The sequence below is a fragment of the Durio zibethinus genome, chromosome 6 (genome assembly GCF_047325235.1).
Source record: "Durio zibethinus cultivar Kanyao isolate XHJ-2024 chromosome 6, ASM4732523v1, whole genome shotgun sequence".
NCBI classification, from domain to species: Eukaryota; Viridiplantae; Streptophyta; class Magnoliopsida; order Malvales; family Malvaceae; genus Durio; species Durio zibethinus.
In genome coordinates this window covers 33,222,808-33,238,269 of record NC_143167.1, presented here as the reverse complement: position 1 = coordinate 33,238,269, position 15,462 = coordinate 33,222,808, and the positions used below count along the sequence as shown (strand labels likewise).

The window sequence follows — 15,462 nt, the reverse complement described above, 5'->3', positions numbered from 1 at the left end:
GTTGTACTTTGATATATCCGGGTAGGTAACCAAAGGCTTTTAGGGTGAGGCGCGTGGCGATCAATCTTTGTCCTTAAAAGGCCAACATTCTGGAAGTCTCTTATCAATAAAATAAAGCCCAGTCTAACACACTAGGGCTTTTGTCTTCTTAGACATCTCCACTTTCAAGCAACCAAACCAAACCAACCCTCGTCATTTTGAGTAGCTTCTCAAAACCCCATCTTTCTCAAAGGTATAATCTTTTTTTTTTTTTGAAAGTATTGTTTTTTGTTAAGAAATTTTGGTTGCATTGACTGAAACTTGTTTGCGTTTTGGGAAATTCGAATACAGGAATGGCTACAACTCAGCTAACAGCATCGTCAGTGACAGTATCAGCAAGGAACTTGGCTTCGTTTGAAGGGCTTAGGCCATCCACTGGGAAATTCTCTTCTTTAGGAACATTAAAGTCTGGTGCTTTGACCCACAGGTCCTTTAAGGGTTTGGTTGTAAAAGCTGCTGGCGTTGTTGCTGCTAAGGTAATTCATGTTACAATTTTTGGCGCCATTGTTTTGTAGTTAATGAGTAAAGTTTTATTTTTGTGAACTTGTTTTTTCCCGGTTGTTTTTCATTCATGTTAAGTTGTTTACTGGTGCTGGTTAATGTAGTTGTGATGCGACTTTACTTCATAATTTTTGCCATTGTTTTGTGAGTATTTCTGAAATGCTAAAGCATTGTTGGAGCGATTTAGATTTAAACTTGAGTAGGGCGATTTACAGAAATTAGGGGCGTTTGTAGCACGTTGATGTTTTTGTGCCTTGTGTATTCTAATATTTCAATTTCCATTACGTTATGAATAATACTCGGATTGAAAATGCATTATATACATTTTCTATTTTGAACACTTCTAATGAATTAGACTTGACTTGTGTTTGTTTCTCTATGCTTGTGGGTGCGTACAATTAGTGTAGCAAAGCTGATAATTTCCATGATTCCTACTCCATAGATTCAGCTGCTTGTCTGTATAATTCATAAGCATCACATGACTTGATCTTATTGCTTTATGCAGTACACTTTGATTAAGCCCTTGGGTGATAGGGTGTTGGTGAAGATCAAAGAAGCAGAGCAGAAGACTGAGAGTGGCATTTTGCTTCTACCAACAGCTCAATCAAAGCCTCAAGGAGGTGAGGTGGTTGCTGTTGGTAAAGGGAAGAAAATTGGGAAGACCAAATTGGAAAGCTCTGTTAAGGTGAATTTCAAGGATTAGATATTTTCCCAGGTTTTCTCTTTGTTGCATCATTGTTATACATACACAATTCTATGGTTTGTATAGACTGGTGCCCAGGTCATATATTCCAAGTATGCTGGGACGGAGGTCGAGTTCAATGATTCAAATCATCTTATCCTGAAGGAGGATGACATTGTTGGGATTCTTGAAACAGATGACATTAAAGATCTCAAGCCTCTGAATGACACAGTTTTCATTAAGGTTAGTTATCCTTTCAAAATCCATTAGTTTGGTTGCTACTGCAGTAGTCTATATCTAGTGTAAAGTCTAGATTAATAAGATGAGGAATTGTGGGTTCCTGTAATGCTTCTCTTTATTTGACTTGTCAGTTGTTTCTTTTGACTCTCCCAAATGTTTGGAACCTAGCTAATTGTTTTCCAATATATGGCCATCTTTTTTAATGTAAGTTCATGTTGCAGATATCACAGTGGGCAAATGGAATTTGAAGGTACTTAATGTTGTGTTTGAATGTTGATTGCAGGTAGCTAAAGCTGAGGAGAAAACTGCTGGGGGTTTGTGGCTGACACAGGCAAGCAAGGAAAAAAAGCCTTCTATTGGCACGGTGAGGAAGAGGAACAGTGATAATTTGGTGGGAAAGGGCATGTACCTTCCTGTTTTGGTACTAAATATTTTACTTATACCTTGCATTGAATGAAACAGGTGATAGCTGTAGGACCTGGTACTTTGGATGAGGAAGGTAACCAAAAGCCGTTACCAGTTGCTCCAGGAAACACAGTCCTGTATTCCAACTATACAGGGAATGACTTCAACGGCAGTGATGGTACTAATTATATTGCTATGAAAGTATCTGATGTAATGGCTGTTCTCTCTTAGTTGACTAATGAGATGTGCATTAGGTGTACAACTGAATTTTACGGATGAGTTGCCACGAAGCTCGAGGATTTTGTAATTTTTTTTCTTTACCATAAATGATTGCAGCTTTGTCGTCTGAAGTCCGGTTGCTGGGCAATACGTGGGAACTTTTGAGCGAAAATAAATAAATAAATAAAAGACGGTTGGGCACTAAGGGTTCAAAATATACTCTTACAATTTGAGTTTTCTGATGCCTTCAAAGAAACTTAACTTTTTTTTATGTCCTAAACCCTATACCCAAGAACAAGTGTAAGGGAACTCTCGTTTATTTCCATTCTGCAATTAGATTTCAGATCCCGCGCCAGTTTGTTATACGGTGTGTTCAAGCTTTTGCAGTCCAACCAGTACCCGAGAAGCGCATGCCTCCAGGGGCCCTGCCCAGAATCTTCTTAGTTACTGGAACACAGGTCAAGCACATGATATTTCATACATTACTTATTTAAACATGAAGAGGAGCAGAATTCGTATGAGCTTTTGAGCAATTAATTGATATGTATCAGAAAGAAGACAAAAGTTAAAGAACCTATGAATGAAATTTTATGAGCACCTGTTGGCCAGTGGTGATCCAATCCGAAATCACATTAATTGCTTCAAAAATAGATGGAAAAATATCAACTTTTGTGGTGGTTTTGAAAGATATTAACTTTTGGCATGTGAAGAAACATGCTAGCAGTAGTTTACGGTGAATTTTGAAGCAGTTTCACCCATGCATATTGACCAATAGGGGAATTCCTCGAAAATTCTCCTCCGATTTCAGGCTTTGATGGAAAAAAAATCCAAGTGAAATAAGAAGATATTTTCTATATTGGAACTTTGGGTTTTGATTTTTGATTCCTGGGAATAAGTTCTAGGTCAAATTTGTTTCCTGAAGGTATAATTTCTGTTATAGTGTCGAAGTTTCTTGTAGTTATAACAAATGGTTTGACAATCCCATTCTTGACTGCTGATAAATTCTGTGACATCTTTTCCATCACGTTTGATAGCTGATGCCAAACTTTCTCCATAGAATGTGTGTGTCCAGCATTTTAGGTATGGTTTGACTGGGTATTTCACCAGGCAATCTCAATCTGAAGCATTTGTTGCCTGCGTACAGTATTTGATAAGTTGATTGCGAAGGCTAGTGGTGCTGTGTCTATCTACGAAGAACGAATCGGGCGTCTTGGAGGTTACATGGTGGAAGGGTTGGTGGCAAGGGAGACATCACGGTCTAACATATATAACCCTTCGTTGCGGAGAGCCTTAAGGCAAAGACCAGCTTTCCAACATGAAATCTGCCCCTACTTGAAGTTTGACTACATTGGCGGCCTATGGGGCCATTGCTGAAGCATGCGGAACTGAAGATCGCATCCACATTTATCGATTTCTAGATTGCTCAGAGAACACAACGGCTACCTTCTTGCAGCCGGACAGCGTGGAGGTCCTTATGTCCGGATTACAGTAATTAGCGATCCTGTTTCTAAATACGTTTGTGGTGGTGCTGTTGAAAGACATGTTTGATAGCAGTATTCAAAAGTTCAATATTCCAGTTGAGTTTCATGTGGTGCCACTTTTTGCACAAGATATCGTAAGGGACATGCTTGGTGTCAGGCCTGGGGAGGGAGGCTCTGGCTACAAACTTTTCCATTGCAACTGCATCACAACCCTGACAAGAGCTTTGATATGAGAAACCCAGGGATGGGCTTCTGCTAATGGTAAACTCATTTTCTCCCAAGGTTGCCACATTGGTAGAGCAAGAATCAAACAGAAACACAGCCCCTTACACTCTGGATTACTACCTGGCAATGTTTTGAGTCCATAGACGAGGCATTGCCAAAGCATAGAAAGGAGCGAACTAACGTGGAGCAGCACTAACTGGCAAGGGATATTGCGAATGCCATTGCTAGTGAGGGAAAGGAGAGTGTGCAGCGCCATGAGCTCTTTGGTAAGTGGAAGTCTAAGTAGCCGTTTGGATTCTATCACACCGAATCGCACTTTTAGTTGCATTCAAGTAAGATTAAATCAATATAAATTTTTTATTAAAATTATTTTTCAATCATATTATAATAATTTTTTTTAATCGTAATTATAATAAATTTTATTACTGTTTTTAATCTCATCACTCATCTAAATGGAGCCTAAGCAAACAATGGCCGGATTCCAGCAGTATATTTTAGGCTCTTATGAAAATTCTGTGATAAGATGCCGGCTGAGGTGTTTCTCAAAATAAACTAGTGAAGGATGGTGACAAGTTGTTGGGCTGAAGGATAGGAACCTTTACTGGCTTCTGCTTGGCACCGACACCTGAGTTTCATTATTCATACAAAGCCAGCATAGATATAACCAGTTCATATTTTTATAGGTCGATGATAGATATAGCTTTGTCCTCCGGCACTGACGTTATGATGACACTGTAGCATCAGCCTCGGGATCTGTTGAATTATGTTGCATAACATCCTTTTAATCCACATAAGGGTGGCATTTTCTGATAAGATAAAAGCCACTCCCATAAGGGGAACATTTTCTTATAAAATAAAAAAAGGAGTGGAAGGAAGCATCGGTTGGCAACATGAACAAGAATTGATTGCTAATTGTATCTGCCAAGTAATAGCTTCGACCAAACTACACATCTTGCGGATAATGTGATCTACATCACAGCATTTACAGGAGAGAATGTCAGATCAACTCTCTAAATATTATACATCAACGGTCCCTTGCCTCTTGCTCCCTTCTGCACCTTACCTCACCATAGAACTACCAACAAAGAACAAAGTCAAAAAGTGGATGCTTAAGTTAAAACATGATCCTTCTGCCAACTTAATGGCATTGGCTTTAAAATTTAACACCAACGAATCAACACACTTTCTAGAGGCTCAATTACCCAGGGTAATCACTTCTCTTGGAAGGACTTGATTTAAATTGTATCCTCCTGAGTGAACATGCATACACCAGATTTATCAACTAGCCAAGGACAAGTCCAATGGCAAAAGATATATCAATTTGTTTTTGTGTCTGAATTTTGAGACTTTCATCTGTTAAATGAGGCAGCTGAGGTATCATCATAATGTCCTCTCCATGCATTTCCGCTGTCAGTCCCACTGCAAGCTTGATTGGGAACTGCCACATTTCCAAGATCACCATCCAAGCTCATCTGCTGCACTTCAGCAGATGACAGTATCTTTATGCTCTGAACACAACTTACAAATTCGCTGCAAAGAATTAGACATTCCAAAGTTAAGGATAAATAAAGAGACCAAAAACTAAAAGTTAAAGTTCAAATTGGGCTTCCTCACTTACTCCCAAGGATCATCACCAACAAGTAATATGTCATTTTCATGATCCACATAAACTAATTTCCAGTCAGAACTTTGTGGATCTTCCAGCTGCCCCTCAATACCAAACATCCGGGCTAGATCATGCCTGAGTTCGTCATACCCTTTGTAGCGGTTCACATCAATTGATCTTCCTACAGAGCCACGCTTTTGCACCTTCATGAGTTCAAACCAGCACCCAGTATATTAGAGTTTTTCAGCAAAAGACATAGAGACAATATATCATATTATAATGAGAATACGCTTTAACAAGTACCAAAATTTCCCTAAAATTAATAGGACATAAAGCAAGTCAAGGATTTGTAGATTAGGGTTACAAGATGCAAAAATAACGTAAGATTAAAGGTGAAATATTTGAGAGAGATTTTTTCAATTGCATCAGTCGCAGAACATTATCTACTCTTGGGCAAATATCAGAAAAATGCTAAAACTTTACAGGTCAACAATATATTTCAGCCTTCCTCAGATGCAAGGTGAAAACAAGGGAAAAGCCAAACAAATGTTCTACAACGTGATGATTTAGCTGAAACTACAATATCGCCCTTGTGGACATATATGTATCAGACTGATGAAATAAAAAGATACAGCTCAGAAACCATCTAATTGCAAGGCTACAATGTTGGATTACAGTGAATATATACTGTTCCTACTTTCAACGTTCTAAAACTAGGTAGTCTCAAATTACAAGGTTTAAACCTAGCATTGCTAGCAATTTAGTTCTGGTGTGCCACTTTAAGTGATGCTGAAAAGACTCCCCTCTGCCCAAGCCCCAATAGGAAGTATGAAAAACATCTACCTTTCCCAAGATATCAGAACTTATATAGAACAAAGAGTATAAACAAGGTAACAAGCAGAACCATTATTAGGGGGTTACATACCTTTGTATATGTCCGCATGCGTTGAGTTTGGTTGGCCCACAATCCGCCATTTAAAACTCCTGTCTCAGTGATGGCAACATCATTTGAGCACCCAGTCTTGAAAGGCATGTTTGGCACACCAAATGACTGAGAGCTTATTGCAGCAGTAGACAACTCAGTGTCAATATCTCTTGGATTGCCAACATAATTAGAAAGAAGGTTTTGAAGATCCTTTTGAGAGTCATATCCCCTTGATAACAAAGTGTCAGGTGCCAATCCATTAATATTAGTCGTAAACGGAAGATTGTTCCGAGCACTGGATTGGACATCACCTTCCAGAAAGGTGGGGAGGGAGAAATTATGCTGGATGTTGCCTGCATCCAGGCAGTAGGATGTTCCAGAAGATGATGCTTCTAATTGATCTGTCACAGTACTTTTGTACTTTGATTGGTCTATTCCTTTAGAGGTGGGCAGCTCATGTTTGATTCGGATATCAGGCTTGCTCTGAAGCTCTTGAACCAGTGTACTTGCAGGCTCAACAACCGAATCTGTCACCAATATGGATGGTACTTGCTGACTTCTGTTTAGAAAGTTTGAGGGGGAAACCTGACAATTATTGGTAGAAGGTGAGGTTGAACATGATGGAGCATCTCCATCAGTAAGGCTAGAATGGGTTCTCATTGCCATAAGTGGTTTGTTCTGACTTTGGGGTTGGTTCAACGAAATCTGTTGAGGTTGCATGAGCATTGATGTTGAGAAGCCATTGCTGCCAAGTGGTTGTGGCTGGCTCTGAGAAAGAGGCAACTGCTGCAATGGTTGGTTTTGTTGAAGAGTTGGTTGTTGCTGCACCATCGGAGGCTTCAACAGTGATGCAGCTGGGGAGAGTAATTGTTGAGACGACTGCTGCTGCTGCTGCTGCTGCTGCTGCTGCTGCTGCTGTTGCTGTTGCTGCAATTTCTGTAACAGTTGTAATTGAAGCTGTTGCTCTGAGAGGCCCTGCTGTGACAGTTGCTGGATTTGCTGCTGCTGCTGCTGCTGCGTCCTCTGGGACAGGTTTTGCTGCAACAATTGCAGTGGTGATTGCTGCAACTGTGTCTGTTGCTGCTGCCTCTGTACGAGATTAGTTTGCTGTTCCATCTGTTGCTGAATCTGTGTATCTTGTGGTAATGACGTCAAAGGATATGAAGTCTTATTAGCAGAGAAGATAGTTTGGGTTGACTGGCTATTGCTTGCCAGAAACTGAGAGTAAACAGCTGGCTGATGCAAATTTTGATTTGGGATCTGGTTAGGAGCAATGATGCCATTATTTACTTGAGCCGGTAGGAATGCTTGTTGTTGCAGCTGCTGCTGTGGTTGTGGCTGTTGTCTCAGTTGTTCTTGTTGTTGCTGTTGCTGCTGCTGCTGCGGTTGTGGCTGTTGTCTCAGTTGTTCTTGTTGTTGCTGTTGCTGCTGCTGCTGCTGATGCTGTGTAGGTGGCTGTGGCTGAGGCTGCTGTTGATGAAGAAGATGCGGCTGAGGTTGTTGCGGCTGTTGTCGCTGCAATTGCTGTTGGGATTGCTGCTGCTGCTGCTGATGTTGATTTAGAGGAGTCTGCAATAACTGCTGAAGTTGTTGCTGCTGAGGCCATGTCATAGGTGCCTGAGGCAACTGGTTGACTTGGTTTGCATTTGCTTTGTTAAATTGCATATTTGATGAAGGTAATGAAGGAGATTGAAAATTCAATAATTTGGAAGGATCATCAGTGCTAAGGTTATTATGCAGTGGATTCGAAGAAACCACTGATGGAAAGAATCCTGACTGAGCCGCTGGAAACTGATTATTTTGTTGCATACTCATCCACTGAACTAAACTCAAACCAGGGAAGATTGAACTAGGGGCATCTTTCATACCAAAGTCATCTCCAAGCCAAGGCATAGCTCTCTTGAAAGCATTCTCAATATCAGACTCATCATCTGCGAATGCATTTTCAAAGGAGAACTAAGTTCTTGAATTTTTCCATTCCTTGTCCATGTTTACAGCGAGATATATCTAGTAAATATGATTTACCTGGCATCCCTGGTTGCTTGGGAAACCTGGGCCTGAAAAATGGAGGTGGACATATGTAGAAAGGAGTTACAACAGGCTCAATTTCCCAAACTGAAACTCGGCTAGGCCGTTCACCGGCTGTAGATTCATCCCATCCAACCTGTTGAGAATATAAAAGTAAATTGCCAAAACTGAAAATTATGTGGCCCTTTCTCCTTTAGCAACAATATCTAGACTTTAACATAGATCTAGCAAGTATTAGTTTAAAACTACATGTATGGTCCAGCAGGAAAGAATCTCGGACCACTGAGCAAGTCAGTTTAAGTTTAAGTGTTCACAGTCAAATAACAAGACCAAAAAGACATATGCTAAGATATCCATCACCAAGCTTACTTACATGTAAGCCCCAGCAGAGGAGGATTTAGGTAGCCAAGTCCATATAAATTATAATAGAGCAATATATTATGAAGGAAACCATATTATGTAACTTACTATTTGCATGTTAATAACGTGTTTCAACTGAAATCATACCAGGCATCTTCTAAAATACAAATGCAAAAGAACAATAAAGAGCCAAAATTTGCATTCATGAATGCGTTATATCCAAAGAATACCTGAAGACTGCGCCATTGTGAATTTTTCCATCGCACAGGATCCAGATCACTGATACCGGTAATTGTACCCATGTATCTGCGTATTCCAGACTCCTCAGTCTCAAACATCATTCTAAACCGCATGCCAAGAGAAACTTGGGTATATATAGCTTTGGTATACTTCGCTAAGGGTATCACAAACTCAGAAGGGCTTGCCCTATCCAAATTAATAAAATATTTGAGACCTTCTATTAATATTTTATTTTTTTGAAAATGAAAATTGAAGATTACATAATAAAAATAAATCTAAGAACACCAAAAATATGTTATCGCAATACCTTGGATTATAGAATATAGTAAATGGGCTGTTATTTGCTGCAGCATGAGCTGCAGCAGCAAGGATCCCAATATGCATGCTATCACTAGAAATCACTGATGAAGAGAGAGCTGGCTGCTGTCTATTAGCACGCTTTATACCCAACAGAAGCTGCGACTTCTCATCTCTACATTTAAGCAAAGAATTTCAGTTAAGCAGCAAAATGACAAAGATATAGTTAAAATTCCATTAAACACATGCATACAAATATATGTTTGTTTGTATGTATGTATGTATGTATATGAATCATACCTTATGAAAAGAACAGAATCACCAGCAAAGAGTCTTTTTGTGCTAACAAAGACACTCCAACCAGTAGTCAGAAGATGCCTCTTTGGTTGACCTGCAAAGAAGCCATTATGCATTTAGATATATTATTCCATTTCTGACACCTATAACATTAAATACAGAAAATACCATAATATGTTGAACAAAATTATATGACTTACCAGTATCACCCTAAAGCATTAGTAATGAAGATTAAGAAAAATTAAGTGAACGCTGAACTATCAAATGTTTCTCAGAAAGGTTTAAGAAAAGAAAGCAATAACATTCTTACCTCCTTCCCAAAAAAATGAATTTCTTGTATTCTCAAAAAGTTTTGAGTAGCAAGGAAGTTAATAAATATATTTAGGAAACATTAATAAGAAGAAAATAATGATTGCTTTCCAGCATAAAACACTATGATCAAGCCACAGTCTCATGTTATAATGCCAGTAGACCTCTGCTTGTGAAAGGGAAGGAGAGCAATATCTTGAAGAGAACAATACCTCAATAAATATGGCAGAAATGTTTAAGGAAAGAAAGCAATAACATTCCTACCTCCTTCCCAAAAAAATGAATTTCTTGTATCCTCAAAAAGTTTTGAGTAGCAAGGAAGTTAATAAATATATTTAGGAACCATTAATAAGAAGAAAATAATGTTTGCTTTGTAGCATAAAACACTTTGATCAAGCCACAGTCTTATGTTATAATACCAGTAGACCTCCACTTGTGAAAGGGAAGGAGAGCAATATCTTGAAGAGAACAATACCTCGATAAATATGTCTAAATGTCCAAGAATTGTCATGTAAATCTCTAGCTACTAGCTCTTGAGCAGGTGGTTGCATCGAAAAATCCTAGCAAATATCATCATTAAGATCTTATGAAAGATGGACACAAAATGCTTACATCACACCTCTCAAATCTTAAAACATAAATCTAAATATCAAAAGTTCGTACACACCAGAGGAGGGAAGATCTTCTCAGCAGCTCGACGAGGGACAGAAAATCCACCATGAGTGCTAGTGTCACTAGCTGTAAGATTCTTGCAAAAGAACTCAGCAGGTTGTCTGCTTTGCTTGAGGCCCATATCAGATGCCAGTAATGCTTCCTTTTCATACTGTAGAGAAGTACTTTAAAGATTCTTCCTATATTTCACTACATGCGAAAATTGAAAAGAAAAAAAGGGAGGCAGTTCTGTAATATCCATTAATTAATTCTCAAATTGAATAGCTGACCTACTTTGTTTACAGGTTGAAGAGTCATCTGGGCATAGACCTCATCAGTTTCTGGATCAGCCTGGTTCAAAATTTAAATAATTGAACAAGTTAGCAACTTCAAAGAATGATATAACTTTCCTAGCATTTTTTGATCATTTGACCATTAAAAAGTTATGTTCATGCTTATTCAAAAAAAAAAAAAAGTTATGTTCATGCATATACTATCCAGGATCCCAATTCATATTGCAGTATGGCTCAGCACCAAATAAAACTTCCTAGAAGAATTCCATGCAAACACAAATACCAGCTATCTACGCTATCAGGATGAGCACATGTATGAACCAAGTACCTAAGCCAACAAAGACTTCTAACATAAGAAAAGGGATATCTTGAATCCAACGGAGCAGCATGCACAATTTATCTTGAGATAAATGCACAAAATTCATTTAGGAACAACCTTTTTCCCTTCAATGACTTTGAAAAAAACAAAGAAAGAAACTTAGGATAATGGTGGCTTGCTTTCGCTTACGTGTAATGTGACATTATGGAGCATGCAAATCAACTTGGAAGGAAGGTTAGGGTAGCTTGGTATGAAATCAGTCTCCTTTTGCATTGATGCTGCAACCTGAAAAAAATTTATTAATTAGAGACAATTTCATAGCAGACCAGATTCAGAAACAATTATTCCTTACGAATGAATGAGGAAAGTGACTCACTTGCTCGCTGTGGCCTTGAGGAAAGTAAACCACCAGACTTCCAACTGGCGGCAAAGAAACAAGTGGTCCAGCACAAGCATGCCATAATTCCGAATTGATAATCTTCCTATCTCCTGCTTTCCAAAGCCAACCAGAATATTGTCAAACATCTCACAAAACCACAAGAAGCCGTAAAAATTATTACAAGCAGCAACTACCAAAAAATTGTCAATATCCATAATCTTTAAAATTTTGAACGATAGACAAGGCAACAATTAATTTTATAGTCTCAAAGAAAAAATTCCCCAATTTCCCGGTATTAACAATTAATTTTACTTTTCCCAAACAACCAGCTAAAAAAAGTTATCATGAATATTCTTATATAACAATTAAGGCTTATATTTGGACTCAACAAAAAAAGGTTGTTGCAAGTTTTCTTTCTTCTTTCCCCCCTTGTTTCACCTCCAGTTTGCAAAATGATAAATGATCCCCAAATCCAAACCTTCCTCAATAAAAAGAGGAAAGTTGCTATTCAGTTACTATAACTTTTAACTTTTAGTCGTGTTTCTTGCTTCTTTCCATTTTTATCAGAATGGGATTTTATAGGATTTCTCGAAAAAAGATATGAAATTTAACATGAACAAATATAGAGCATTAAAACAAAACCAAAAAATTATAACAATTTCTTTAAACCAACAACAATTTTGAGGGATCAGTATAATATAGGAAAAAATCCATAAAAAAACTAAATATATACTAATAATTAAGAAAATCTCTCACTTATCAAAACCCAAAGACTATTTTAACCCAAAGAAAAAAAAAAAAAAAAAAAACTGAAACAGAGTTAAACAAATCAGTAAGAAAAAAATCAAACCTTCCGCAGAATTTGCCAAAAACCCAGTTGGTGGAGCCTTCATGCTTACGAATTTGAATCAAATAATAATAAAAAAAAAAGCTTTTCTTCAAGGAATCCAATCACTTTGTTTGCTCCAGAGATCACTTTTCTTCACCATAAAGTTACTTCCACTCTTTTAGGTATGAAACCACAACGCTTCAAAAAAAAAAAGTTTTGCAGCATCCCTTCGTCGGAAAATTACTGCAGACGTGGTTGAGGAAACACCGCTGCTTCCATTCACATTCAATTCACAAAGAAACTAAACCCTTACTTGAAGAGAACACCAAACGCCAAAAACTGCGTTCTTCTCTGAGCTATTTTTATCTTCACTGGCTTCGTAACAAGCTTTGATTCATTCGGTATTTCAATCACAAAAAGCATTCCCTTCTCTAAAAAAAAAAATTCAGATTCCGTCGATGAATCGGTTTAAAGAAGCAGAACCGTAGAGAACTAACTGCATGGACTGCTAACAACCGGTTCAAAACTTGCTCAAGCTCACCGTTTTGGTTCTAGAATCCGACGAGAACAAGACTTTCAGAAAAGAAACTTTATGGGATCAAGGAGAAGAAGGAAACAGGCTTGTAGCCGGGATATCAGAGAGGCAAAGCCAAAGCCAAATCCAAAGCAAAACAAAAGCAGAGCAAAAAACAGCTTTTTCTTCTCTCTTTCTTTCTTTTTTTTTTTTTTTTTTTAATAATTTGTGAAACAAACCAACGTACAATAGACTAAGGCAAGCAGGCTCGGTAAATAAAAAGAAAAGAAATAGGAAAAAAAAAATTTTACTTCTTCAATTAAATTTAATCGTTGCGCGTGTGATTTGCGCTTGCTGTTATGCTATTAGCAGACAGGTAAAATTCGTACCAAATTTTCACCGCGGGGATATATTTGACCGTTTGGGAATCCGGATTCGGGAGGTGCGCGCGTGCGGCCTTGTGGGCGTGCGTAAGGCGTTGTCTCTTTATAGAGGGAGTAAATAAAATAAAATTGTTACGGTGAGTTTTCTTTTTTTTTTTTTGGAGTAAATATAAAAAAATCTTAAACTAAAATAAAATAAATCATTTTGATAATTTTTTTTTGTCATAATCATCATTTCCTCTTTAATGAAATTACAAAAAGAATTAAATAAAAATATTATTGTATTAGTCCCTAAATGATGTTATATCATATATATATATATATATATATTGCAATTTTTTATAAAAATGGGCTATTTTAGTATAATTTTTACTTTATTATATTTGAAAGAAATTTGCCTTTCAATTTTAGGTTTAAATGGTAAGAATTTAATATTTCATTTTTAAAATTTAAGTTAAATTTATATTACCAATAATTTTCTATGAACAATCCATAAATTTAATATAAATTTTCATTAAAATTTATTATATGTTGTAACTCTGAAATAAAATAATCCCTTCAACTAATCTTTAAAAAAAAAAATTCCTCCATTAATTTAGTTTAATAGCTTCCATGAGAGTTTATTGAAACAAGAGAAATAAGAATCATTATACTTTGATTATATCTTAGTTACTCCTAATAAATATATTAGTTTCATTAAATTATGTGGGTCAAATTTCAATTTAACCTATGTTATGTGTTTAATACCCCATTAACACATAATAATAAATGTTATAGAATTAATATAGCTTGGCTTGCTATGGATAGCACATTCTAATTTCTAGAATTGGATTTTTGAATCACTTTGGCACCAAAAAAAAAAAAAAAAAAAAAGAGAGGAAACATACAAGATATAATTTTTAATATTAGGAAACAAAAGCTAGATACCACTTAATCATAACCATTTCTCCTAATCAAGAAATCCCATTTTCAGGCAAAAAAATGTCATGTTTTTGTTAAACCACTATCTTAATTACCAAGAAAATACCCTTTTAATCAAATTTAGTTAACAATTTAATGTAAATTAAATATTCCATATGCTAAGCAGTCTACCATAACTGCAAGAAATTGAGGTGTAAAGTTGAGAGTCAACTAACTTTGAAATAACTCATCAACTTACAAACCAAAATTTAGCTTGCAATGGAGAGAAAACAGTGAACAATTGGAAAAGAAGAAAGAAACCCCATTTTTTAATTAAATTTAAAAACATTATCATATTAATAAAGTAATAATATTTTGAATATTGACTACAGAAAAGAGTTGGGAGATAATGGTTTCTTACAACCACTAGCCGCAAAAGCAGGAGACGTTCACATGTCACAGGCATGTTGATTCCTTCTTCGGACATCATTATACATCAATTAAAGTTAAAACTTTTGCATAATTAATTGTTTGTAGCCGAAAAAAAATAATAATTGATAATTGATGAAGGGGTTGTTTAATTTTGAATGCAACAGTTGAGGTGGTTTTACAATTAATCTAAGGCAATGGAAGATCCTGATTTTGAGCATCCATAATGCTGTAGGACCCTGCCCATCTATTGTTTTTAAATTCTTCATGTTCTTTCTTCTCTCACTCCCATCATTTTCTCTTATATTGTTATATAAAATTATGGTAAAACAAAAACAAAATTAAAAATTACTTAATTACACATGTTATAACTGTTCAACTAAAATAATCTTATAATTCATAGGTTTGGTGTGAAATCTAAAATGTATAGGTTTCACGTGAAATGTGATTGTCGCCAAAATTTTCGTCATTTTTAATTGAAATTATTAAGATTTGAATTTTAATAATTAAAATTAAATTTTTAATATTTTACTAACATATCTTAAAATTAGCTCCTAAAATTTTTATCGTCATTCGTCTTTTTAATTGAGCTTCTTTTTAATGAAAATGAAATTCAAGTATAGTAAAATTCTTTAATAAAAATCTTCACAAACTAATTCAAGTGATATTTCCGAGTTCAAACTTCGCTTTATTTTTTGGAAAAGGAACCATATAAGTTGTATTTTTGCAAATGAAATTAATAAACCTAAGGGATGATGGAATAAGTTGTCATACCTTTGCCATATGCAATTTCATGTGGTGTTTTAACAATGAATAATGGCAATTCATGGAAATGAATCACACGAATCATTCATATTTTGCCCATTTTGAACAACATTAACGCCTTAATTGGATGTATCAAATTGCCCTAA

General features: G+C 36.4%; 2 protein-coding genes and 1 pseudogene across 4 annotated transcripts; 2 read left to right on the top strand and 1 right to left on the bottom strand.

The window, feature by feature from the left end:
- On the top strand, positions 1–2,217 carry LOC111286584 (20 kDa chaperonin, chloroplastic-like). Its single transcript, XM_022876619.2, has 6 exons — positions 1–232; positions 331–515; positions 1,046–1,225; positions 1,310–1,465; positions 1,746–1,826; positions 1,925–2,217. The coding sequence occupies exons 2-6, from the start codon at positions 333–335 to the stop codon at positions 2,096–2,098; spliced, it is 774 nt and encodes a 257-aa protein (XP_022732354.2). The 5' UTR covers positions 1–232; positions 331–332; the 3' UTR covers positions 2,099–2,217.
- On the top strand, positions 2,194–4,220 carry LOC111284484 (chitin-inducible gibberellin-responsive protein 1-like; annotated as a pseudogene).
- Positions 4,221–4,674: 454 nt separating this feature from the next.
- Positions 4,675–13,086, bottom strand: LOC111286583 (auxin response factor 19-like). Of its 3 annotated transcripts, none has more exons than XM_089763098.1 (13): positions 12,347–13,086; positions 11,494–11,606; positions 11,307–11,402; positions 10,800–10,856; positions 10,522–10,677; positions 10,330–10,414; positions 9,549–9,639; positions 9,259–9,423; positions 8,942–9,137; positions 8,349–8,487; positions 6,324–8,254; positions 5,407–5,601; positions 4,675–5,322 (listed from the first exon to the last, which is right to left on the bottom strand). In XM_089763098.1, the coding sequence occupies exons 1-12, from the start codon at positions 12,387–12,389 to the stop codon at positions 5,407–5,409; spliced, it is 3,267 nt and encodes a 1,088-aa protein (XP_089619224.1). In that variant the 5' UTR covers positions 12,390–13,086; the 3' UTR covers positions 4,675–5,322. The 3 variants fall into 3 exon arrangements, with proteins under 3 accessions (XP_089619224.1, XP_022732351.2, XP_089619225.1); XM_022876616.2 differs by having other exon boundaries at positions 5,411–5,601; XM_089763099.1 differs by lacking the exons at positions 11,307–11,402; positions 11,494–11,606; positions 12,347–13,086 and having other exon boundaries at positions 5,411–5,601; positions 10,796–10,812.
- Between the last annotated feature and the right edge of the window lie 2,376 nt (positions 13,087–15,462).

Bases quoted from the DNA above. Each gene is read 5' to 3' on its own strand.
- LOC111286584 (XM_022876619.2), top strand. From the start codon at position 333: ATGGCTACAACTCAGCTAACAGCATCGTCAGTGACAGTATCAGCAAGG. The intron at 1,226-1,309 runs GTGAATTTCAAG...TGGTTTGTATAG, and splicing joins AATTGGAAAGCTCTGTTAAG to ACTGGTGCCCAGGTCATATA. The intron at 1,466-1,745 runs GTTAGTTATCCT...TGTTGATTGCAG, and splicing joins ATGACACAGTTTTCATTAAG to GTAGCTAAAGCTGAGGAGAA.
- LOC111286583 (XM_022876616.2), bottom strand. From the start codon at position 12,389: ATGAAGGCTCCACCAACTGGGTTTTTGGCAAATTCTGCGGAAG. The intron at 11,403-11,493 runs GTGAGTCACTTT...AATTTTTTTCAG, and splicing joins CTCAAGGCCACAGCGAGCAA to GTTGCAGCATCAATGCAAAA. The intron at 8,255-8,348 runs GTAAATCATATT...ATGCATTCGCAG, and splicing joins CAAGCAACCAGGGATGCCAG to ATGATGAGTCTGATATTGAG.